The sequence below is a fragment of the Rissa tridactyla genome, chromosome 4 (assembly GCF_028500815.1).
Source record: "Rissa tridactyla isolate bRisTri1 chromosome 4, bRisTri1.patW.cur.20221130, whole genome shotgun sequence".
Taxonomy (NCBI): domain Eukaryota; kingdom Metazoa; phylum Chordata; class Aves; order Charadriiformes; family Laridae; genus Rissa; species Rissa tridactyla.
Genome location: NC_071469.1, coordinates 20,744,405 through 20,768,216, shown reverse-complemented (window position 1 = coordinate 20,768,216; position 23,812 = coordinate 20,744,405). Strand labels below are relative to the sequence as shown.

General features: G+C 44.3%; 1 protein-coding gene across 4 annotated transcripts in view; it reads left to right on the top strand.

Moving 5' to 3' along the window:
- The first annotated feature begins 2,064 nt into the window (after positions 1–2,064).
- Positions 2,065–23,812, top strand: part of PHRF1 (PHD and ring finger domains 1) — a 32,046-nt gene continuing 10,298 nt past the window's right edge. Inside the window, exons 1-12 of one of the 4 annotated variants that reach the window (XM_054197643.1) lie at positions 2,065–2,197; positions 8,150–8,264; positions 8,603–8,725; positions 10,252–10,484; positions 11,452–11,535; positions 12,505–12,626; positions 16,602–16,699; positions 17,259–17,425; positions 19,519–19,648; positions 20,002–20,138; positions 20,968–21,155; positions 21,966–22,085. In XM_054197643.1, coding sequence (XP_054053618.1) covers positions 8,174–8,264; positions 8,603–8,725; positions 10,252–10,484; positions 11,452–11,535; positions 12,505–12,626; positions 16,602–16,699; positions 17,259–17,425; positions 19,519–19,648; positions 20,002–20,138; positions 20,968–21,155; positions 21,966–22,085 — 1,493 coding nt within the window. In that variant the 5' untranslated portion in view covers positions 2,065–2,197; positions 8,150–8,173. Of the gene's footprint in view, positions 2,198–2,759; positions 3,361–8,149; positions 8,265–8,602; positions 8,726–10,251; positions 10,485–11,451; positions 11,536–12,504; positions 12,627–16,601; positions 16,700–17,252; positions 17,426–19,518; positions 19,649–20,001; positions 20,139–20,967; positions 21,156–21,965; positions 22,086–23,812 lie in introns of those variants that run through there. The other 3 variants (XM_054197644.1, XM_054197641.1, XM_054197642.1) reach the window with 3 other exon arrangements.

Genomic DNA, 23,812 nt, shown 5'->3' with positions numbered 1-23,812 from the left:
ATGTGGGTTTTTTTGTTTTCACCCAGCAGCTGTAGGGAAAAAGTCACGTATTTTACGTTGTCCCCAGCATCAGGGTCGCGCCCAGACTGGAGCGAAATTGGCCACGGAGCTCACTGGTCGCTGTGCCCTCCGGGGTCGGGGGTAAGACAACACAAAAAGTGAGGCACGGCTGTGGAAAATACTTGCTTTGTTTAAAAGTAGGTGTTTTGTGCAGAGTAACGTGGGTTTTGTGCAGAGTAACGTGGCTGGGTACTACCCCGACACCTCCCTGGCCAGCACTGCTGCTTCTGCCGCGCTGCTCTGTGGGGCACGCAAGCTGTCGGCTGCTGCGTTCCACCGAATCCCTCTTCTCGTCTTCCAGGCAGTGCATTACATTTCAAGTTTTATTTAAAAATAAATAAATAAAACCCGTCTTCCCCTGACTGTACGCGCACAGGGGAGGAGTGTGTTTCGGAGCGGTGCCTGCCCAGTCAAGCCCTGCACGTTGCTTGGACCTCGCTGGGCGCTGCATTAAAGTGTCCAGCAAGGGGCTGGAGGGCCGCCAGTGGGGATGAAGGACGCATTGGGCACTGGCTCTGGAAGTGCCATCTTCTCTGTCTTTAAACGAAGGGCCGGACCCCTCGGCTCAGAGGATGGTCTGCCATTGCCCTGGCCAGGCCCCGGGCCTGGGGACTTTGCTGCAATGCTGGTGGGTGCCGTTTGCCCTCAGCCCCGGCTCTCGCTCCAGCTCCCAGTGAGCTGGCGGCTCAGCCCTTAATCTCCGGGATGAAATTTCCTGCTGACACGGCCGGTGCTGCCCCGCCGAGAGCCCCCGCTTGTCCCAGCCCTGCAGCTCTTCCCTTTGTTCCCAGCCGGTGTGGCGCTGCCAGAGCCACCACGTGTGTGGGGACGGGGAACCGCGTCTGCCGATGGCGGGAGCACCGCGGGCTGCCCGCCATCCCTCCCTGCCCGCCTCGGCGCAGCGCCGGTGCCCGCCGGCGCGGGGAAGAAGGCAACAGGGGGCCCACCGCCGTTATAAATTAACGCGCAATTAAAAAGTTGCCCCTGAAGAGCGCAGATCTGGCCTTCCCACACGCGAGGTGCTCTGCGGTGACCGGCTGCGGCTCCACCAGGGGTTTCACCCCCGCCCCTCTCCCGACGCCCCGGGCGGGCGGGCAGCGGTGAGCCCGGCGCGGGTTTGGCTCCGCTCCGTGTTTTCAGGAAAAGGGCCTCGATTTCTGCCCCCCCCTCCCCGGCCCCGCTCTGGTTCCCTACAATGACCCGAGTGTCTGCGAGGACGCGCGTTCACTCCCGGTCACGTCCGCCGGCCGGCAGAGACGGGGCCGCGCTCCCCTCCCCGGCCGACCGCCCAGGTTCGGGCAGCAAACCGCCGCCGATGGAACGAAGGCGGGCGGGGGGAAACAGCCCTTCCCGCGGTACGTGCCGGCCATCACCCGCGGGAACGGGAACATTTGGGCTGGGATCAGACACGCGTACTTAAGAGGGGGGAAAAAAAACAACAGCCGCCATCCGCGTCGCCTCAGAGCGGTGTTGGAAACGGACCCGTGATCTTCCTGGCGGGCAGCCTGCGCCGGGCCCGGCCTGTCCCACCGCCGGCAGCGGAGAAAGACCCCGCCGACCTCCTCCCTCAGTGTCACCGCGGGGCCGGCGAGTCCGAGCTCTGCCACCTGACCCATCCCCGCAGACACGGCAGGGCCCAGCCCCCCGCGGGCCTGGCAGCCTCCGCACCCGCACGGCTCGGCGGTCTTTGCGCCCCCCAAGCTTGGGGACACGGGCCGAGGGACGCCCAGCCCCACGGGCATGTCGCCCTGCCCGCCCTGCCCCTCTGGGCAGCCGGCAGCCACCGGCGCCCTCAGTCCCGCAGCCCCCTTGACGGACCTCCCTCCCCTCGGGGCGGCGCGGCCCCGCCCGCCCGCGGCTCCGCGGTCGTACAGCCCGCCGCACCCCTCCTCCAATGGTTCGGCCCCGCGGCCGTTCTTCCCCCCTTCCCCGAATGGTTCGCCCCGTCGCCTCGCTCCTTCCCACACGCCCCCTGCCGCACGCAGTGGTTCGGTCTTGCGGTCGCGCCGGCACCGCCACCGCCGTGACCTGGAAGTGCTCCCGCACCACTTCCGGGGCGAGGGGGTTTCCGGCCGTGTAGCCCGTTACGCCGGCCTGGCCCGGCCCGGGGATGTGAGCGCCAGGGCCTTCTCCTCGCGTGAGTGCCCGGGGGCAGCGGGTGGCTGCCGGGGCTGCTTGGGCCACGGGGGCGGGGGGAGCGGTGGCGGGCCGCGGGCTGGAGCTGCGCCGAGCGGCCGTCCCCCGACGCGGCGGGCTGACAGCTCCGGAGGGAAACAGCCCCGCCGCGCCAGGGATTGTTTATATTTATTTAATTTTGTTCCTACAAGCGTACGTATTTATTGATTTATTCTCTGAGTAATAGCTGGCGGCTGCTGCCGGGTGGCTGTCGGAAGATGCGGCTGAGCGGCGCCGCGGCGGGGGGCTGCCCCCGGCCCGGCCTCCTCCCGGCGGTGTTCCCGGGGCCGGCTTTCTCGTGGAAGCCGTCCCCCGGGGTGTAAAGCAGCCGGCAGGCGGCGACGGCGCCTCTCCGCGGGGAGGACCCGGCCCCGGTGCTGGGAAACCCTGGGGAGCGCCGGAGCAGGCAGCTGCCTTCGCTGCTGCGGAGAAGATTTACTAAATAAAACCAAAAGTGTCTGGTGTCGCCCCCCCCCCCCCCCCCCCCACCTTTGCGTTGTTTGTGGTTCACGCGTGAGTTCACTTTGAAGAAGTTACAAGCTATTTTAGCCTTCCACTGTGAAGTCAATGGGCCTCTCGGCTAACAAGTAGAAATGAGATTTTTGTGCAAGCATTTTCTTAATGGAAGCTAGCGTGTTGCAAAAGTGTGTTTAGGCTTAAAAACTCTGCCTTGAGGGACGTGTGCTTACTGACAGGGTTTTAAGCTGTGGAAGCGGTGCCCTTCATTGGGCTCCCCATGTTCAATAACAGTAGGGTGAGTGTTCTTTGTGTATTTTCAGTTTCTGGTTTTCCTGCTGGTTGTTGCATGTATGTGTTGCTGATGTGTTGCAGAGGCGTTCGCTGTGTTATTTCCTTTATTGAAGGTCAGTAGGTCTTGGTACCTTTTGTTATGGCTATGCACAAAAAAAAAATCATAAAAGTGCAGGTAGTTTTTGTTTGGGTTTTTGTTTTTTTGTTTTTGTTTTGTTTTGTTCTGTTTTCCAGCCATGTCCATAAACAGCAGGGGAAGCTGTAGTTAAAGACAGAACTGATGTGAAAGACTGATGCTGAAAGGGAACTCACCAGTAAGGGTGACTCTTCCTAAGAAAAGAAAACTGTTAAGAAAGAGGAGGATGTGCAGGGTTGGTGAGTCTTCAATTCACAGCTGGAAGCGGAGCTAGCGGCTTCAGGGAATTGCAGGCTGGGAATTGCGTAAAGCTTGGCTGCTGCTTTGAATACAGAGGTACCGAACGCCCAGCTGTTCCTATAAGTAAGATGCCACATTTGAAAAGTGCCCTTGCAAAGCCTGTGTGTTGCTTTGTTTTCAGTGTGAACTCCCTGAAGAGTGCAGTGTCAGCCCCTGGGGAAACTTTTGGTGGATGGCTTTGGTCCTGGAAATTAGAGTGGCTAAATTTGGGGCAGAACTAGGATGGGGGAAAGATAAGTTCTTCCTTACCTACCCCAGGATTAATTTCCTGTGCCTTGTCTGTTAGGTTCTTAGGTGCTTCCGTTATTTAAACTGTTGCATGGGCAGTTCTGATAGTGGTATTTAAGAGTTAATCTTTTTGTAACTTAAACAGGGGAAAGCAGGATCTATATTTAGATTTAGAGGGCTTTTTTAAAGCTCTCTGTGCATGCTAGATTGGTACTGTGTGGCTTTAGGCTGTAGGAGTCTCTCGTTAATACTTTCCCTGCCTAGTTCCTCTCACTTTTACCTTTGGAATGTGGTGGTGGCAGATACTAGTCACACCTTTCTGGCACCACACATGCTTTCTGATGTGTGATGTTGGTTTTTCAGAGGGGAACTGAACTGTTTAGTTGATTTGGGAAAAAAACAACCCAAACCAAAACAAAAAACCACAACAAATCAAGCAGATGTGCCAATGAGAACTGAAAGCTTATGTGTTTGAATATTTAGTGGACTTTAAATTTAGTTATAAGTGTTCTTCAGCACATGAAGGCTCAATAATTGCCCATGAAATTAGATCAGCATTCAAAACCACCCTGTGAGAAAATCCAGCTGACTTGTTTTCTTTGCCTGTGTATAATCCTGAATGTTACCCAAGCAGATTAAAATAAATGCCTTGTCTAGTAGCTCTTCTGTTTCTGAAAGCTAGAAACTACTGTAAGAAGTTGGTGATGGAGGAAGTTGGTTGGTGCTAGAAGGGAAGGTGCATATGACTGGAAGGGTCGCTCGCTGTCATACGTGGCTCCGTCGGCTTTGTGTCAGCATGAGGTGGTGCTTGAGTGTGTCTTGCAGATCGTGACTCTTCTGATGGTTAGAAACCTACACTGGCCTTCTAGCTGGAACACACTCAAAGTACATTAAAATACTGATTTGTGGTAATACATAAGGATCTTAGTTCAAAACCTAAACATTTACTGAAGTGCTTGTTTGGTAAACACTTGTTTTGGAGGAAACAATCTGCTCTGTTCCTAAAGCCAACAGAAAACCCTGTTGCTAATGCAGCTTAAAGAAAGTATTTGTAATTGCTATTTGATTGTACAATTAAAATGACTTAAGGCAGCTCGATGTAAAAATGTAATCTGTCTTAATAGCAAAGCCTGGGCTTATGATTTATGCTGCAGCAGAGCCCATGCTGCCATAGGCACACAGCGCTCGGTGCGAACCCGACTCGGTTGTGCCTTTGTGAAGGGGACCTTGGGCTGGGGAAGAACACTGGTGCGTGTAAAGTGATCAAACACCTGCCACGTGCTCATCGTTTTTGCGGTTTAATGTTTTATTAAAATATTGTGAGGTTCTTCTAAATGAGAATTTGAAAACGGGGGGATGTTAAGGAGGAGTACGGTGTCTGCCTTTAGCAGACCTAGTGTGCAACCTGTAATTCAGATACTGGATGTTCTGTGCGCAGACCGCAAATGTGTGAGTAATGCACATGCCCAGGGAATTGAAATGGGGTTTGCTGTGTGTAGTGATGCGTTGCATTAATGGCGTTGAGTCCAAAGACAAGGGATCTCTGTCCAGGTTACCCTGCATTTGCATGCTGCCTGCTGGGGACACATCCTAAATGACTCTGAATAGAGTCTTCAAAGCGGAATGCAGAAGAGAGGATCGGTGGATCCGCTGCTGAAGGGCTGTATGCAGAGTACTACGCACCATGGCATCTCCCAAGTGAGCAAGCAGCAAGGGGTTGGGTACGGCGGTGAGGGCAGGTCTTCGGCACCCCCAGCACTGAAAGCAGCTGTAGTTGCCTCAGTCAAACGGCCTTCAGGGGTAGCAAGTTGCTTTTTAGCAGTCCGGGCTTTTATGTTACAGAAGTGCATAGTTAAGGTTTGCATCAGAAGAATGGCTACAATCTCCTTCTTAACCAAACTGCTTGGTTTACATAATAATAATAAAAATGCTTCCTGTCTGTTTTGTATCTGCTGGTTCCAGCTTGGGGGAGGGGGGGGAGGTTAGAAAAATTCTGGTGTGCGTAGTGCTGGAATGAAAGCTGGGCTTCTGTGCAGGTGTGTGAGCTCTCTGAAGTGTATCGTGAATGTATTTGTGTTTCACAACGGTAATTTGTTTGGAATGTCTCCCATAAGAAGAAAACCTGGGAAATGCTGCTTGTTGTTTGTGTACAAAAAAAAAAAAAAAGGAGAACAGGCTCTCATTAGGTGTATAGTCAATTTTGGTTTCCTTCTTTTTTTTTTCTTAAGAGCAGCTGCCCAGTTTGGGAAAGGTTGTTCATAAAGTAATATTTGTGGTGCGCTTAAAATCTCAAATTCATTTCATCTCGCTTGGTTTCTCCTTGTTTGTTCCCAACTATCCCCAAAACAGACTTTTTTTCTACTGACAAGATTTGAGGACTTGATTGTTTGCTGCGATACTACATTTTCCTTAACTCCGAGTTTTGCCTCCGAGCAAAGTACAAGCTTGCGTTTGCAGCATAAATATGTCAGTTTAGATTGTCAAGTAACAAGTGCTGATTTGTTTGCCTCTGCTTAAAGGATATCTCTCCGTGGGGTAGCAGGGTGAAAATAACATGGGTAGTTGTTTTATCCCACAGCAGCGAAAAAAAACATGCTGTTTGGAAATGTAGTTAAATATGTGTTGGTCAGAACTGTGGCTTGTGGGAATCGCTTCTGAAAATAAAAAGATCCTTTCCTCACTGTGCTTATTGCTTCACTTTAAGGAGAACTAGGGAGCAGGGGAATGAAGGCCGCTGCGATAACGCAGTGGGGGTTTATCCATGGTTTTACCCCTGCGGTGGCTTTGCTTGGCCTCCGTCGTCCTTAGCAGCTTGGGAGTGCCGTAGCTGGCTGGATGTGGCATTGACGGATCAGCAGGAACTTGCTCTGTTCCCACAACCTGCCGATGGAGAAGTGATACAGGCAGAGGTTCTGCATAAAATCTAAATACACCATGTAAATTCCTGCTACATACATAATAAACGGTCCTGCCGCGGGACTGGTGCTGCTGGTCTCTGCCCATATGTATCCTGGCTGTAATGTCGCCACGAATTTTGCGTTGCTGTAGGTAACACTTAGCTTTTGGAAGGATATTATGTAACTGAATTTCAGTTTGAATAATTCATACATACGCACTGCTGAAACTCGAAAAATTCCTAGTGTTTCTTCCTTTTTTTTTTTTCTTCCAGTTACATCATGGAGTGACTCGCTTTTGATGAGTCTGCGTGTTTTCAGCCAACATAAATTGTTTTTAAAGACACTCCTGTTAACAGCCACGAATTTAGCTAAAAGTTTAAACCTCTAGTTAGGCAAGATTCTTTCTGAAGTTAGGAGAAATCTTTAGCAAGAACTTGGTTGTGTTGAAGCTCGATCTTTTTTTCTTTTAGCCTTTTTTTTTTTCCCCTGAACATCAGAGACTGCATTTGCAGTTTAGTCTGGTTTAGTGAAGCCTACATTTTTAAGGCTGTTAAGTGCAGAGCTGTGCTACGTGGCTCAAAAAGGGAGTGTGCAAGTAAAGATACGCATCAAGAGCACTTGAATAAAACATAATGTTTTGTTCCAAAAATTCTCTTAATACACAAGGTATGTAATGTGGAGCAGGGAGAGTGGGAGAAGAGCACCTGATTGAAACTTTGCCACACTTGTAGAAGAACTCTTTTTTTTTTTTTTATTTTGAGATATGAAGTCTAGTTTTATAAGTGTCAGTTAATCATATTTTTCCATTACTTGCTTATAGAAGCTTGCAGGGATGTGTCTTTCATAACGCTTTGTAGCCTTATATATTAAAAGCTCTGGTTTGATTGTCACTATGAATTTGGATCATGAGACATCTCTCAGTATCTGTCAGTTTTATTGCCAATCTGTGCTAATGCACAGCAATTAATGTGATTGCATTAATATGCACCAAATCAAGTCTCCTCCTTTCTGTGGAATAATGGTTTGTGAGGTCTGAGACTTCTCTATTTTATGACAGAGCTGTGAGAAGGCCTTTTTTAAAAAAAGACCTAAAATATGCAATCTTTTTGTTTCTTTTCAATTGAGCAAGATAGAGTATTTTGATTTGAAATCATACATTGTCATCCTGTTAGGCCTTTTCAAAGGGCCTTTGCTCCCTTTCTGTTCTGCATTTTACTGCTAGTCCACAGGATGGTTTTGGTGTTCGCGTGTTTTCTATTCCTATTTTCAGTGGGGAGTTCTGGTTACACTTTTTTCTGGAGGTACACCTTTTTCCAGGAGCCCAAGACATATCTGAATCTTTCACCGAAACCAAGTTTCAGAAGCAGCTGGTTTCATCTAGCTCAGTAGGGACGTGAAACTTCGTGTGGTGATAAGTGCTTACCTGCAGCCACCTCTGACTTGAAACCGGAAAAACTAATTAATGGTTTGAGGAGCCTTTGCAGTAGAGTGATGTCCCTTCTGTTCACATCTCCTCACATGCGTTGGATGCTCTTTGCTGGGCTGACGCCTGCTCTACTTGTGTAGGTGGTGCTCTGCCTGACTGAAGTCTGCCTTCTTGCAGGGAGCGGATTCCCAATGTCCTGCCATGGATGATGACAGCCAGGATGAAATGATAAACAAGAGTGCTGCACTAGGCAAGGGCAAAAGACAGAGTCTCGTGTTCCTCAGTGAAACAGGTAAATGTGGCGCCTCTGCATGTGCACGTTTCTGGTTCTAGGTTGGAGGACCTATTGGTTTAACCTCCGAAGAGAAGTAAGGATATATTTGTGACTGGTTTTTTCCCCCCCCCCCCCCCCTCTGATAATTTTTTTTGCTTTGCTTCTGAAATTCTGTATCTCAAACTGCTGGCATGCTTCCCTGGAGTTTGTCGAACAGGCAGCTTTGATACCACTGGGGAAATCTGGGGTTTCACTTCATTTATAATGTCCTGAGCAGGAGCTCTGGTGTGTCCTTCACTGTTCTGCCTGTCTGTGTTGGATAGGTATTTACTCTCTTCTTCTCTTTTCTTTTTAAGAAAGCAATGGTGGAAACAGCTGTGATTCAGAAGATGACACTGGAAGTGAGGAGGAAGAAGATGGCACTGAGGAAGAGGGAGGCGAGGAGGACAAGGAGGAAAGTGAAGATGAAGAATTAGAAGGTAGGGCTGTAATATGCATTAACAAGAATTTTTTTAATAATTGAAGGAAGAGTGGGATAAAGACATTTCCTACGAAATTAAATGTAAATCCACGGATGCTGCTGTGTCAGGCTGATACCCAAATCCTACAGTAATAAACGAACACGTAAGATTCCCCAGTTTCTAAGTTTTTAAAGTACCTGTATGTTTGAAGGCTGTCTGCTAGCCAAAGTGGTGTAGTTGTAGTCAGTAGGAGTGAACTCTGCCCCAGCATGAGTAGAAAAAAAAGTCAAAATTGCAGCAATGGCTCATGCTATTTTTTCACTTATGAACAGCGTGTGTGTGTGTTTGCTTTGGCATGGGGCACTAAAGTGAATGTTTTGATGTGGAGTTTTGGCAATAAGTTACTATTGCTGTTAAGCCTAGGGAGGAAGGAAGACGACTTGACTAATTTTTCTTTGAAAAAGGAGTGTGGATGTTACTTGGATTTGTTAATTTTACTGAAAACGTACTCTGTAGATGCATGTACTTCTGAAACTGCTGCATTCAAGTTGTTATTTGGATAGACAAAAATACATGTTTTTATAACATCTTAAAGCTTGTTGGGAAGGCAAGAGCACAGTTTTCCAAGTTACTAGTTAGTGATTTGAACACAGACTAAAAAGTTGATGCCAGGTGCCAAAAAGCTCTATTAATCTGTCATTTAGGGTGTTCTCTGCTATGTCCAGACAGGAGAATTCAATAGAAAAGAAAAAAAGACAAGGGCTCCATTTTCATTATTAAAGAAAGTCAACAAAACAACAGCAGCTGCGTGCTCCCCCCCCACCTCGCCCCTGCAAAAAAAAAAAGTGAGAGTGTTTTTTAGGTAGCTTTTTGCCACTGCTTGAAATTGTCAACTTAATTCACAGGTTTTAGGGAAAGACTAACACATGTCTCTGTATTTTGCACTGAAAATAAGAACACCTTTCAACAATGTGTGCTAAGTGTTTAAAATTAATTTTACTCAAAACCAAGCTTCTTTAAGCAGCCTTCAGCTAGGCACCCAGATCCCTTGACTCTCAAAATCATGATTTACTGGAGAAATCTTTCATCTGTTCTGCAGGTGAGAGTATTGCTGCTTCTTGCCCTCTGGGGTGTCTGTTAAAAAAAAAAAAAAAAAAGTTGGATACGTGATAACTCTATTATAACTTTATTTCTTTAACTTCAGTGTTCAGTGGTAGCCTGACATATCTTACTCTCTTGTTGTTTTGATAATCTATTGGTTTCCTACTGTCTGTCCTTTTTAATCTCTCGCAAGACTAGTCATGTTATCAGGCTTTATTTTTGCTTTATTTTTCACCGGGGTAATCCATTGCTGTGAAGGGATTTAGGAAAAAAGAAAACAGCAAAAATTATTGCCTCAATCTGGGGAGGCTGTGCTTTGCTCTGGCAGACCCATAAAATAAGCTTACTTCGAATTTTCTGTGAACTGGTTCCCCATCCTGCCCACCCTTGCTGCTGAAGCCCTGCAGCACACAAGAGTTGTTTTTCTTCTCTCACTTTTTAAGATTGCGAAGACGATGATGAAGAAGAGGAAGAGGAGGAAGAAACTGAGGCCGCTGTGGGGGGAATGACTGATTCTCTGAAATTAGAACCACGTATAAATGGAGCAAGCATTTCCTCTGATGAGGATGGTGAAAACTGCCCCATTTGCCTCAACACATTTAGGGATCAGGCTGTTGGGACTCCTGAGAACTGTTCCCATTACTTCTGCTTGGACTGCATCGTGGAGTGGTCTAAGGTGAGCTGTTTTGTCCCTGGTGTGGCCTTCTAGTGCGCTCTGCGCTCTCCCCTCTGATTGTGCCGCTCTGCTGTAATGAGGACAAAACACTGTAATATTTATATTTGCTTTCTTAAGCTTTTTTTACACACACTTGAGTTACTGTTCCATTTGGCAGGATTCATGTTTGTGAAGCGTGACTCTGTTTTTCTTGTACCCATCCTGATCTGTTCTCTGAAAGCTCTAATGTCACAGGCAAGTGTGTTTCTAGGCATCTAAAAGTCGTCTTTTCAAGTCAAGACACCAGTAATACTGTTTTTCTCTGTGTGTGTATGTGTATATTTCTCTGTATATCTATCTATGTTTATCTCTAGCTGAATTCTGTGTTGTGACCATTGGACGGGTGTTTGTTGTAACAGTGAACATTTAAATGTAGAAAAGATAGAAAAAAATACTGACTAAATCAGCAGTTTGCTCTGAATTCAGTTTTCAGAGTTCCTTGCTACCTAACTGTGTAGTTCCCATAATCATAATCCAGGGTGACAAATTACAACAGAATTTACTGTGCCTGCAGCAGTACCAGTGATAATTAAATTTAAAAAAAAAAAATCACTCTTACTGAGTGTATTTGTAAGCCACTTCCAGTTGCTCCTTCGTCCAAAAGAAAGAAAATACCCTAAAACATGAGCACTATTTCAAGGGAATGTTTGCAAGAACTTTGATGTTGCTTTGGCGGTTGAATAATAATTAAATGACTTTGGTATAATAAATGCTTTTCTAAAAATGCATGTTTTCCCTGATACAATAGGTTGGTTGTAAACCACATAAGTCAGATTTAAGTACTTAAAATGTCAAGACCAATAGCTGTTAAAATGATTACTACATTGATTTTATGCTTATTACATTAATAATTGAAGATTTCCTTTTTAAAAATTGAATGAAGAGATGTGCTTATTAACTGTATGTGAAAATATTTTTTTCTTTCTAGAATGCAAACTCCTGTCCAGTGGATCGAATCCTCTTTAAGTACATTAGCATTCGGGCACGTTTTGGTGGTAAAATCTTAAAAAAGGTGAGCTTTCTACTGTAGCAAACAGGCCAGTTGCCACAAAATAGCTGTTCAAAGCTTTAGCATTTTTGTCTGATATTTGTAATCTGGATGAATTATTTCTCTCCTATGTTGAGATTGCCTTTTAAGGAACTGTTACTATTTTTCTTCCTCCTTAACCACGTTTCCTGCAATATTGTGTATGGATTGAAGTCTGGCATCTATGTGATGTAAAAAAAAAAAAAAAAGGTGATTTTCATAACTGCCTCTTTTGCATAATGGACATTTGACTCTTAAGCTGTTCTGTATTGTTAAGCCTGTCCACATAGGGAAAATGCCTCATGTACTGCAGGTGCTATTATAAAATGAATAGGAATAATTGAGGCTATACATGATCTCTTATGTTTTGCTACCAGCTATACTGTGTAGCAGTTGGGTTTGTAAGGGAAGACAGACGCAAGGCAATAGTAGAGCTTTTAAAAGCACAGGTTGAGTCTCTCACAAAAGAGTATCGAAGATCTGTCATTACTCTTTATTAATATCAGAAACATGGCGCTTTTCAGGGGACATTGAGGAGTTTGACGTTGTTTTCATAAACTGATGGTTTATTATTAAGTGTTTGCATTTAACAGAAGTGTGAATTAACATTTAAATGATATGTTTCGGGGGCGGAAAAAAGCTAAGTTCGCTCTCTTTTGTTTCTGGGTTTGTTTTGGTTTTTTTTGTTTCTTTGACTACTTTTGATCTTATTTGGGAACTTTGGTTTCTACCGTTCTTACAGTGTGGTTTTCTATAGTTGTTGGTGTCTGACAGTAGACAAGTTTGGTAGATGTTTCCAAGCATTTGATCGTGTCCTGGATGTGTTGAATGAGTTAATTGAAAGTTCTGGTATGTAACAGCGGTTTTGGTTCATTCACTTTTAGGTTTTTAGGTGACAATTGATTTTAAAAAGCGTCACATTCCGCATAAAATGTGAATCCCTCTTTTATTTAGATTCCTGTTGAGAACACGAAAACTCAGGGTAATGATGGAGAGGATGATCCAACCTTCTGTGAGGTGTGTGGCAGAAGTGACCGCGAGGATCGCCTGCTGCTGTGTGATGGCTGTGATGCAGGGTAAGAAAGGTAGCACTGTACCACATGCGTGATTGTAGTGCTGCAGGGCTGGCAAGTGTTTGGTCCACAGTCACTATCTGGTTTGTAGGCTGCCCCTTGCTGCTTTCTTCAGGCTCATCATGTGGCCAGACTTGTATCCATGTGCTTATAGTGTAGACATCCCCAGGATGTGATGCATGCTTTTCTGGTCATGGAACCACATATGTGTGGAGAGTCCTGCATACATCAGTGCTGCAGACCACCCAAACAGGTGACCATACCTTCAAGTGATGAAGCTGGTTTTGCTCATCCATGCAACACCTACATGCATGGAGGGTAAAAAACATGTATTTTTTTTAGGTCTCCTTGAGAGGATGCATGACTTGACCCAACGGATTGGGCATTAGTGCTGTGCAGGACAAATGCTGAAGATTCACAGTTTTGTGAAATTTTGAAGTCTTTTCTTTGTAGCCATAGCTATTAAATAATTCCCTTACTCTTGCTTACTTCTTTCTCTGCCTAACTTTTTTTCCCTCCTTTATTAATAAAATAAGGGTTTAAGTAGAGGCATCAAGATACTTCAACACAACTTTGGCCCTACAGTCGTCTTCTAGAATTTAAAGCTCTTACACTGTTTAGTCAGTCTTGCGGCATTGTCAGTTTAATGATTTCAAAAGTTACCCATTGAACGAAGAGAGTTACTTGCTTGCGATGAATATGTAGAATAATTTTTCCAAAATTACTTCTAGCAATCTAACTAGACATCTGGTAAGTCTGGTTTTGTCTTTGTGTTCTGTAGTGTCCATATACACTGATTCATCTTCTGGAGAAGAGACAAAATCAGAAATGCTAAACATTGTTAAGCATGTCATTAGAAAACTGAGTTTAAAATACTTGGTCAAGACCAGTGTTTCATAGGTCTTATCAGAAGTCATGTCTTTAAGTTCTTTCTGAACTTTCATAAGCCTTACCTGACCTCAGAGTATGCTTCACATTTTCCTTTGTGATATCTCAATAGTTCCTCTGATTCTTATTTTTTTTCCAAGTCTGATACAGTCCCTAATTATTTTTTTCATCTTATTTTCCTAAAATAAGTTCTTCATAAAATGCTTGACTTCTAGAGTTGGCACTTCGGGAAGCAATTCCTGAAGAAAGAACTTGCAGTCTTTACTAGCTCACCATGGCTGAGATTAACTCTAGAAAAATGCAAAATAGCTTGCTTCAAATCGTATTTTATTCCTCTGCATTCTCCGATCTGACAACAGAGTGAAAATTTCATCAGTTATTTTTGCCAACAGTTCTAAAGCCAGTGGAGTCATCCTGTCTTTCCATTGCTTGTAGCTAGATGTGGCTTTCCACAATGTTTAAACTGTGTGGTATAATGCTATTATGTTGTGAATGTAAATTATGGTTTAAGTAATCAAATCTTTTTCCATTGAAACCATTTTTCGGGTAAGACTTGATGGAATGTGACAACCTGACTTTCTGAACTGTGTCACAATACCATTAAGACCAGTATGAATACAAAAGTGCACATCTCTAGACATTTGAACAACCAGTACAAAAAGGGTTAATTGCATTAACAGTGTGACACACTGATGTGTGACTTCATTCAGGTTACCAAGTAGCAAGAAGAGATTAACACTGATAGAGAGATAGGTGTCAAGAAGATGAAGAACAGGGCTACATCCGCAACCAAAAGTCCTTAATTTCGTAGATCTCTTTTCTTACAGTTTGTGAGGACTGTGACAAAACAATGAGGCTGGAAGTCCCCAAAAGTTCATTCCTTAAAGGTACAAGAAAGAAGTCCGAAATTAGTTTTTCTCTGCCAGTCACAGAGCCAGTAATGTGTTGAGGACTTGCTGGCCAGTGTCTCTTGCCCTCTGCTTTGCACACAAATAATCCTGGTCAGACTACTTGGGCACACGGAGTCTTTGTGCTTGTGAGTGGGTGGGTACAAGAGTGCAAGTCAATGAACCTGAGAAAATAAGTGTGGGTAAAATCAATTTACTTCAAGTTTTTCTGTGAAAACTTCTATAAGATCTGGCATTGAGTTTTGTTATGATGATTTTGTGAGTGATGAGGTTCTTTCCCTATCCAGGGGACTCTAGATAGCTGTTACAACAGGTTCTCCAGTGTTCGGTTTTAAGGCCAAAAGTCTTTGCATGTTAAGTGGGTCATAATGTGACTTCAGAACTCCCAGAGTTAATTTGAAAACTATGTAATGAATTTCTTGCTACAAGTGCTTTTGTTATGACTTTGGCCTGAACCTAACAATATTACTTGTCAGAATACTACTTTGGGGAAATGATCTCATTCCTGGTAGCTGGCAGTTGGGAACGAACTCTACTTTCCCAGAGAAGGAAAGTAGTTTGGTACTATGTTTTTGAAGTAATGATTTATTCCAAACATAATTTTTCAACTTCCATCTTCTTAAGCCTCTGAAAGAGTGTAAAATCTCATCTGCTAAGGTGTACTCTTTCATGCAAGCAGGACATGATATTCCATTTTGTATTGACAATATATTTTAATATAAACATAATATTGGCGGTTTGGGCAGTTTAGCTGCAAATTGAGTTTATCACAACGTGGTTGGGAACAGGTTTGAAAGACACAATCTGAAGTCGGACTGAGGGGTGTGAGGTAGACTAACACCTTAGTCTCTCTGTGATTTTTTTTCTTTTTTTTTTTTTTTTTTATTCCTATGAAATGGCATTAGACTGTCAGATGGATGTCCCTTCCCTTTCCTTACTCTATGGCCAGGCACTGAGATATGTTATCAGGCAGTGAATTTTGGCACGGGAAGGTGAAACAGAGAGCTTCAGTCTTTTTCCTTTACTTATTTCAGAGCTAAACACTGTACTACATCAGGAATAACAGTAGAGTTTCCCCTTATAGAAAAAGGATAAAGTCGGTCATAGAAATTTTACTAGTTTGAAGCTGAAGGTCTTACCTGAAGGCCGTGGTCTCCCCATGTTCCTTGTCTAGGGAACTTGGTCTAAGCACTCGGTTTTCATGGGAAACATCTCATTTACTTGGGAAATCTGTTTTAATTCTTTTTAGCAGTGTAGCTTGAAAATGAGTTGCTTCAAAAATTCTGTGTTACTAACGACTGTCGCTTTGGCTCAGTTTTAATTGCGGAAAATGGAATTGGAACAAATTACAGAACCCAAGTTGGGTAATGTTGAAAGGCTTTCCTGGGTAGCTTCTCTGTAAGTGGTGGTGAGACCGTTCAGTCTAGCTGCTCAGCCTGTTGTGTAGAGAGCATTTCAAAAGGCCTGCCTAAGGGAGCATCATGCTCTCATCTTTCCCTTTGAGTTTTCATAGGGATGAACACGGTTCTCAGTCAGATGGTGTTTGGAAGTCAGCGTGATTAGTCTGCAGTCCTGCAAGCAGCTCTATGAAGCCAGTGCTCTGCAACCCAGCTTGTGTAGCTACGCAGAAATCCTTATCGCCAGTTCTCTTAATGATGCCAGGATTACGTGGGATGCAATGCTTTTATTTAACGTAACAAGGCATTGCAGTTGACCTGTGTCTAGTCATGCAGATAAAATGTTCATTCGTACCAGTAACGTTCATACTATGTCAGTTTGCAGGAAACTGATGTTGTTTCCTGATTTCTGGGGAGACATCCCCAGCATGTCAATACTTCTCTCCTTTCTCTTTGCCACCATCAGTTTTGGCTCTGCACATTTCTTCCAGCTTGGGCTCAAATGGCAAGCGATACACCACACAGTGAGGGGAAAAACACTCACTTTTCTTAGCTTTTTGAGCCTGAAGTGATCAAAATGCCATCTAGAACTGAAGACCCTTATATAACTATCAGGTAGCATTGTTTCTCTGGACATTGGTAGAAGCAGATGCCTAGACCATAGTTTCAAGCTTAAGAAAATGTGTCCACCTTATGTAGCACGTGGACGGAGGAAAAAGGCTCTCTCGATAAGGAGCACATTGTTTGATTTTTCTTTTTTATTTTTCTTTTACTCTTTTCTCAAGGTATCACATGGAATGCCTTAATCCACCTCTCAGTGAAGTCCCTGTAGATGAGTGGTTCTGTCCAGCCTGTGCACCCATGGGTGCCAGTGCTGCTGCAGGTAAGGGTTTTGTGGTATTCAGTCAAAGTAAATATTTTTCTTCTGACTTAAATGATGTGAAGCATGTCCTGTTATGAAGAGGTGTTTAACCCCTGGTTTTATCTGTTTTAAATAATTTTTTTGGATAGGCATTCTCTCTTGAACCTAAAGAGTTGATTTGAACTCTTGCCTGATAAGAGAATCTTGTTTATTAAGATTTTCATCTGCCGTTACAACCTCCGAAGCTACTTCTTACAAGCATTCGTTAACCTTCCTGAGGCAAGCCCAGCACTGTAGCGCAACTACACTGTATTACATTGGAAAGAATTTATTGGTAACCTGACCTCAGATTGCCAAGGTAGCAGCAATTTCGGTTACCTAGAAAATCATCTTTCTGTGTAACAGTCTGAAGCAGTGGTCTCTGTGGTCATTTCCTTCTGAGAGGATAATGTCTGCCTTTGGAGGTGGTTGTTGTGAGAAAGGGAATACTGTTGTTTGGGGTTTTTTTGTCCAGAATTCTTGAAATGCTTTCACCTGTAGAAAGACAAGTCACCTGGGCGTCTTTTTTTTCAAGATACAGATCATGTCAGCGAAGAAGAGGTTGCTGCCCTCGTGGCTGATGTTATTCCTACCACCAGTCGACTGCGCCCTCAAGTCCGAACCCGAGCTATAGCCAGAACTCGGCAGAGCGAACGAGTTAGGGCAACAGTGAACAGAAACCGGATAACAACAGCGCAACAAATTCAGGTATTTAGGAGTATTTGCTAATGAGCGTCTGGCAGAACCTTGTGGAAGAGATGAAGTAAGTTCCCCCTTAAGTAGCTCAGCTGTCTGTGTGGACTGTCCATAGCACAATGGTTAGTAGTTGTGGAGTTCTTTTAAATTGAGACGTAGAACACGTGCAAACTGAGTGCAGCACATGACCAAGACTCTCTATTTTGGAATCTGTGGTAGCTTCCTCTCTTAGTCTGCATTTTATCACCTCAGCTGTGAGCAAAATTGTATTTTTATTCCTAGTTAATGCAGTTTGTGCACTACTTCTGTTTTTTTAGCATGCTTTTTTGCTGAGACAGGGCATGTTTGTGTATTTGCCTGTTTGTCCTCCTGCCCCCTTCCCTGTAGCAGTAGAATCTGTTGGCCACCTTCAGCGAAACTGAAGAGAAAAATTTAGTATTTTTAAGGTTTCTATGTTTTTGAAAATCAGCTTCTTATTGAAGAGAAGAAACCCAGGTGCTAGTGTCCTCAATGATGTGTCAGTGTGAGTTCAACCACATTAACAGGTAGCAGAGAATCTATGCAAGAAAGTATCCCAAATACCCAAGGTTCCTCAAATCCTTTACTCACTGAACTGTTTACTGAAGATGACTGCAGCTGAGATGTTTCTGTTGGCGGGGATAATTACAATCCTTTAGGTAACAATTAATATGCTGCAAGCTGAGAACTTTCAAACTTGGGGATCTCCTGTCTGCCTTGCCCTCTGGCTTTAGCCAAAGCACTCTACTACTTGGATAAAAATAAAAAGCCTTAAATTGCACAGGAGCATATGGTGAGTTAGTGTGGAAGCTGTGCCTGTAAATAACCTCCATGGGACTAGTGGTATGTTAATTGATTCTTCATTAACACTACTTTTGAATTTGGCAGAAATATGTGAAATTCTAAAACTTTTGAAAGGAAGAGGAGGATCTGACTTGTCTTTCCCCTGAGGATGGTCAGCCATGGCAACAGGTTGCTTGGACAGTTCTTGAAACTTTTAGTGGTGGTCAGTACCCATCTGAAGAAAGGCTTAACTGACCTGGATTGAATTCAGTGTTGACCAGTGACCAGAAAGGTCGGACCCTTCTGAGGGACACCCCAAGATCCTGTCCAACCTGAATTACTCCATGATTCTATGAAAATAAACTTCGTTTCATCTGACAATAACATGCCATTTTGGTTTTGATTGTATAAGTCAGGTTTTTTCCAAAGATAGGAAAATGTAGAAAAGAAGGAGAAGGGAAGAGTAAATAAAGTATTTCTTCAAGCCCGTCCAACCCAAGCCATTCTATGATTTTGTGATGTTTTAGGAACATGGTCGGTGTGGGCATGGCCAACTTAACATAGCTATTGAGAGAAACCTGCTCTTAACATCTTTCCAACCAAAGGAAGCAACAAACGTGTGCTATGTTTGCCCAGCAAAGAAGGCTTTGAATTCACATTCTGAGGCTGGTGGTTCAGTGTCCATACACTTCAAATCTGTTTGCTTCAATGTGGTTGACCCTTGAGTAAAGAGAGGAAGAGGAATTTGAACCTTGTAGGAGCAGCCCCTGCTTTATCGCAATGAAGTAATGCTCTGGAGGGGGGGACTCTCACCTGCCGTTTCAGTGAGTTCCCTGAGGTGTGTGTTTGAAATGCTGCCTCTGGACACGTTTCACGGCATTAGGTAAATCTGACCTAAAGAATGAGGAGTTTAAGACAGGGGATCTGTACTGTGTTGGCTTTTCAGTCTTAGCTCGTCTGACTTTGCTGTGTGATGAGCCAGAGGTCAGATAGGTGGATTTGGGAAAGTTCTTAAGTGAACTTTTTCATTAAGGAAATGTCAGTCTCGGGGATTGTTCTAATTTTAAAGAGTCAGACTAGCCATGACCTGTAATACCAAGGGAGGCCGAAGAGCCAAGGTTATGTTCTCCTTACTATGGCAGTCAATAGGTGAGAAAGGTGACGTAATTGCTTAACCGGCAGCTTGGTGACATGAGTGCTTCTCATTCACATCTCAAATCCATTTTTCATCAAATGCTTTTATAACTAACTTGTTGCTGACCTTTAGATACCTGTATAGTGTAACTTTTTAATCCCTCATGCAGCACGTGCCAAGGTACCTCATGTCCTCTGTTCTGGATGAAACAATTGAAGCAGTTGTAGCAGGCCTAAACACAGCCATCTACCAGCGTCCTCTTACGCCGCGGGCTCCTACTAGGCAGAAAAGAAAAACAGGTAAGGGCATCGCACACCTTCTGTGGTTCCCATCTGCAAGAATAAAAGGTTTGGCAAGATAAGAGTATTTTTATGATTCAGGCTTAGCTGTATGCTGTCACACCAGCTACAGGAGTATACCACATGCATTTTCTTCTTTCTCCATATTGCCTCTGCCCAGAAGTATCTTGAAGGCTGCTTTTAAATAAATGCTAATGATTTCACTTTTTCTGCTCTGCTGTTTTATATGGTTGCAGTACCCTGTAGGTCTCTCTTAACTGCTTTGTGTGCCATGGGGGAGTGAAAAGGGGAGTACAGGGTATAATGCAGTGCCAGCACTTAGCCAGGTACTTGGTTGTCTTTTGTCCCATCAGGTAGGAGGAAGAAAGCAGGAGGCAAAAAAAGAACTCAGACAAAATCTGCTGGGAAGAAGAGTTCAGGGGGACAGCTGAAGAGACGCAAGCGTCTGATAAAGAAGAGAAGGGGCAAAAAGATGAGAGTAAGGTCACATGTGAGTTTCTGCCAGTGTCAGTATCTGACGTTTTTCTGCCATCTGTAAAAGTGCTATAACATGGAATTCAATGGAAAAAATACTGTCTTATAGTGATAGCAGATAACTTTTTTTTCTGGTACAAGTATGTGCAGGATATGTCCAGTGTACTCCAGAAAGATGCTGTATGTGGAAATGAATTGCTACTTCCAGACAGGCCTGCTGGGTTTGCTGACAAATCCTGTTACCTGAACTGCAGGGCTCTCACTGTAAAGCACGTCCTGCAGGCTTTGTGTTACGCCTTGCCGTTCAGCTGTAGTGTTTACTTGGTACTGATGCAAGCTCAGTTAAAATTACCACCACCTATTCTTTTTAATAGGCTATGGATGTTTGTGTCTGTGTTGCAAACCCAGTTAATCAGCTGTTAAGGGCTCTCAAAATCCCTTCCAGTTGCGGATAGTGTTCTCATGTGAACTATAATGAATACTCTGCCCCAGTTGACTTTTGTCCTCAGCTACCTTAACTAGAGTTTACATCGTCAGCCACAACTGTCCCTCCAGCCTTTGATATGGAATTGACAATTTTGAATGACATTATTAAAGATTTTTAGAAACTTACCTGGCCACTTAAAGCTGATACGTGCAGTCTCTGTATGAAGTGACATATAGGCCATAGTTAGAAGTTTAATAAATGCTTTAAAACAAATATAGACAATAAATGCACACTGCTTCTGCTCCTGATGGTAGTAACCTGCTGACTGTACTTAGCCTAAGTGAAGAATTTGGGGCTTTATAACCCAGGGTACATACCTGCCCTAACATACAAATAACCTAATCTGTTGTCTGTGCAGGTGAAAAATGAGGCTACTGCTCGCTCCCGTATTGCAAGAACTCTTGGTCTTAGTAAACCTGTGCGTGGGGCCTCGCTTCCTTCCATGTACAAACCAACGGAGCCCTCACTTGGTCTGATGAGAGCAGATATCGGTGCAGCTTCTCTGTCTGTGTTTGGAGATCCATATGAGTTGGATCCTTATGAAAGGTAAGATATCTCTGGACTGTGATCAGGGACCTGATAATCTTGCAAGTGTCAGGTTGTTTGTAAATGTGACTTTTTGCGGAGTGTAGACCTTGTGTCTGAAGACGGCTTTGGATACACAGCTCATAATGACACGTTGGCCTGTTCTTTCTTTCCTTCTTGTCCGACTTGCTGAGCTCATAAAGAGTTAGGCTTTTTTAAAGAGGTTTGCTGAAATAATAAGCCTTGTGAAACCTTTAATAACACCTATGGGGTTATTCAAAGGCTAGAATCTGAAGGAGTCAGATCCTAATCAGTCATTTTCTATATATTTATTTCAAGTGGAGGTAGCGTATTTGGTATACAATAAACAATGACTTCACATAGAATTAAATGGACCTGTGGAATATTCCGTGTTTCTCTTTTTCCCATCTTCACTTTTCCAGAAACTTTAAGTTCAGGAGGAATCTTACTATGCCGTAGTTTGTGTCACTCTTAAGCTTTGGATTTTGGGGCGGGGGCATGTGAAATTATTGTTGGTAAAAGTTAATTTTCAACTGAATAAGTCTTTTTGATCCTTTCATAAAAGGAAATTACCCATTTAATATTTTTAAAATAAAAATCTGCATTTCGATCTCTGCTGGCTGAGATATGCGGTTCTATTTATGTAGCCACAGAAAATAAGTATATTGCACAAATCTTTTTTTCATGTATCATAATAAAACAAATGATGCTCTTAACACCACTAGGGTAGATATGGTTAATCTGCTTCATCTATTTGATGTGAAAAACATTCAGAAAATTTCAGGGTTCGTGTGTGTGTTTTACCCACAGTAATGAAGAGGTTCCAGCAAATCCAGATTCACCGGTGAGTGCCAAAAGGAGAGTTCTCTCCCAGTCAGCACTGAGGTCTCACCGTCCTGTAGCTAGACCTATTTCTGTGGGACTTCCCAGGTAAAAATCCATAAAGTTATTTATTTTATTTTTTTTCTTAATTGTCTAATGACCGTAACAAAAGAGCAAACTGGGTCATCATCCTAGTTTAGCTCTTTTCTTACCCTGCGTATTTTGAAAGAGTGTGTGAGTGCATGTGTGCCTGCACATGTATAGATAAATAACCACAGCATTTTATGCAAGAATTCTTTTTTTTATGTTGAAGGACCTACGCTTACTCCTTCATAATAGCTTTAACTGTTGCACTGAAATTTAAAATTGGTATTTCCACCCTAATGTGGCTCTTCTTATTTTGGGATTGTTTAGTTAACCCCATTAGTATGTTCTAAATCCCAGTCTCGTAGAATCATTTAGGCTGCAAAAGACCCTTGGGATCATCGAGTCCAACCATCAGCCCCACTCTACAAAGTTCTCCCCTACACCATATCCCTTAACACCACATCTAAATGAGTCTTAAACACATCCAGGGATGGTGACTCCACCACCTCCACGGGCAGCCTATTCCAGTGTCTGACCACTCTTTCTGTGAAAAATTTTTTCCTAATGTCCAGCCTAAACCTACCCTGTTGCAGCCTGAAGCCATTCCCTCTTGTTCTATTGCTAATGACCTGTGAGAAGAGACCAGCACCAACCTCTCTACAATGTCCTTTCAAGTAATTGTAGAGGGTGACGAGGTCTCCCCTCAGCCTCCTCTTCCTCAAACGGAACAGTCCCAGCTCCTTCAATGGCTCCTCATAAGATTTATTCTCCAGGCCCTTCACCAGCTTCGTTGCCCTCCTCTGCACTTGCTCCAGCACCTCGATATCGCTCTCGTATTGAGATGCCCAAAACTGGACACAATACTCAAGGTGTGGCCTCACCAGCGTTGAGTACACGGGGGACGATCACCTCCCTCCTTCTGCTGGTCACACTGTTTCTAATACAAGCCAGGATGGCATTGGCCCTCTCGGCCACCTGGGCACACTGCTGGCTCATGTTCAGCCGCTTGTCAATTAGAACCCCCAGGTCCTTTTCTGCCAGGCAGCTCTCCAGCCACACTTCCCCAAGCCTGTAGCGATGCATGGGGTTGTTGTGGCCCAAGTGCAGGACCCGGCACTTGGCCTTGTTGAAGCTCATTGCATTAGCATTGGCCCATCGATCCAATCTATCCAAGTCTCTCTGTAGAGCCTCCCTATCCTCACGCAGATCAACACTCCCGCTTAACTTGGTGTCATCTGCAAACTTGCTGATGATACACTCTATGTCCTTATCAAGATCATAAAGAAAGACGTTAAACAGAAATGGTCCCAACACTGAGCCCTGAGGAACACCACTTGTGACTGGCCACCAGCTGGATTTAACTCCATTGACAGCCACTCTTTGGGACCATCCATCCAGCCAGTGCTTGATCCAGCAGATCGTATGCTCATCCCGGCCATGAGCCGCCAGTTTTTCCATGAGAATTCTCTGGGGAACAGAGTCAAATGCTTTTCGAAAGTCTAGGTAGATAATATCCACAGCCTTTCCCTCATCCAGTAATCGGGTCATCTTGTCATAGAAGGAGATCAGGTTCGTCAGGCAGGACCTGCCTTTCATAAACCCATGCTGACTAGGCCTGATCCCCTGCTTGTCCATTATATGACTTGTAATGGCACTCAAGATGATCTGCTCCATGACCTCCCCTGCTACCAAGGTCAGACTGACAGGCCTATAGTTTCCTGGATCCTCCTTTCTGCCTTTCTTGTGGA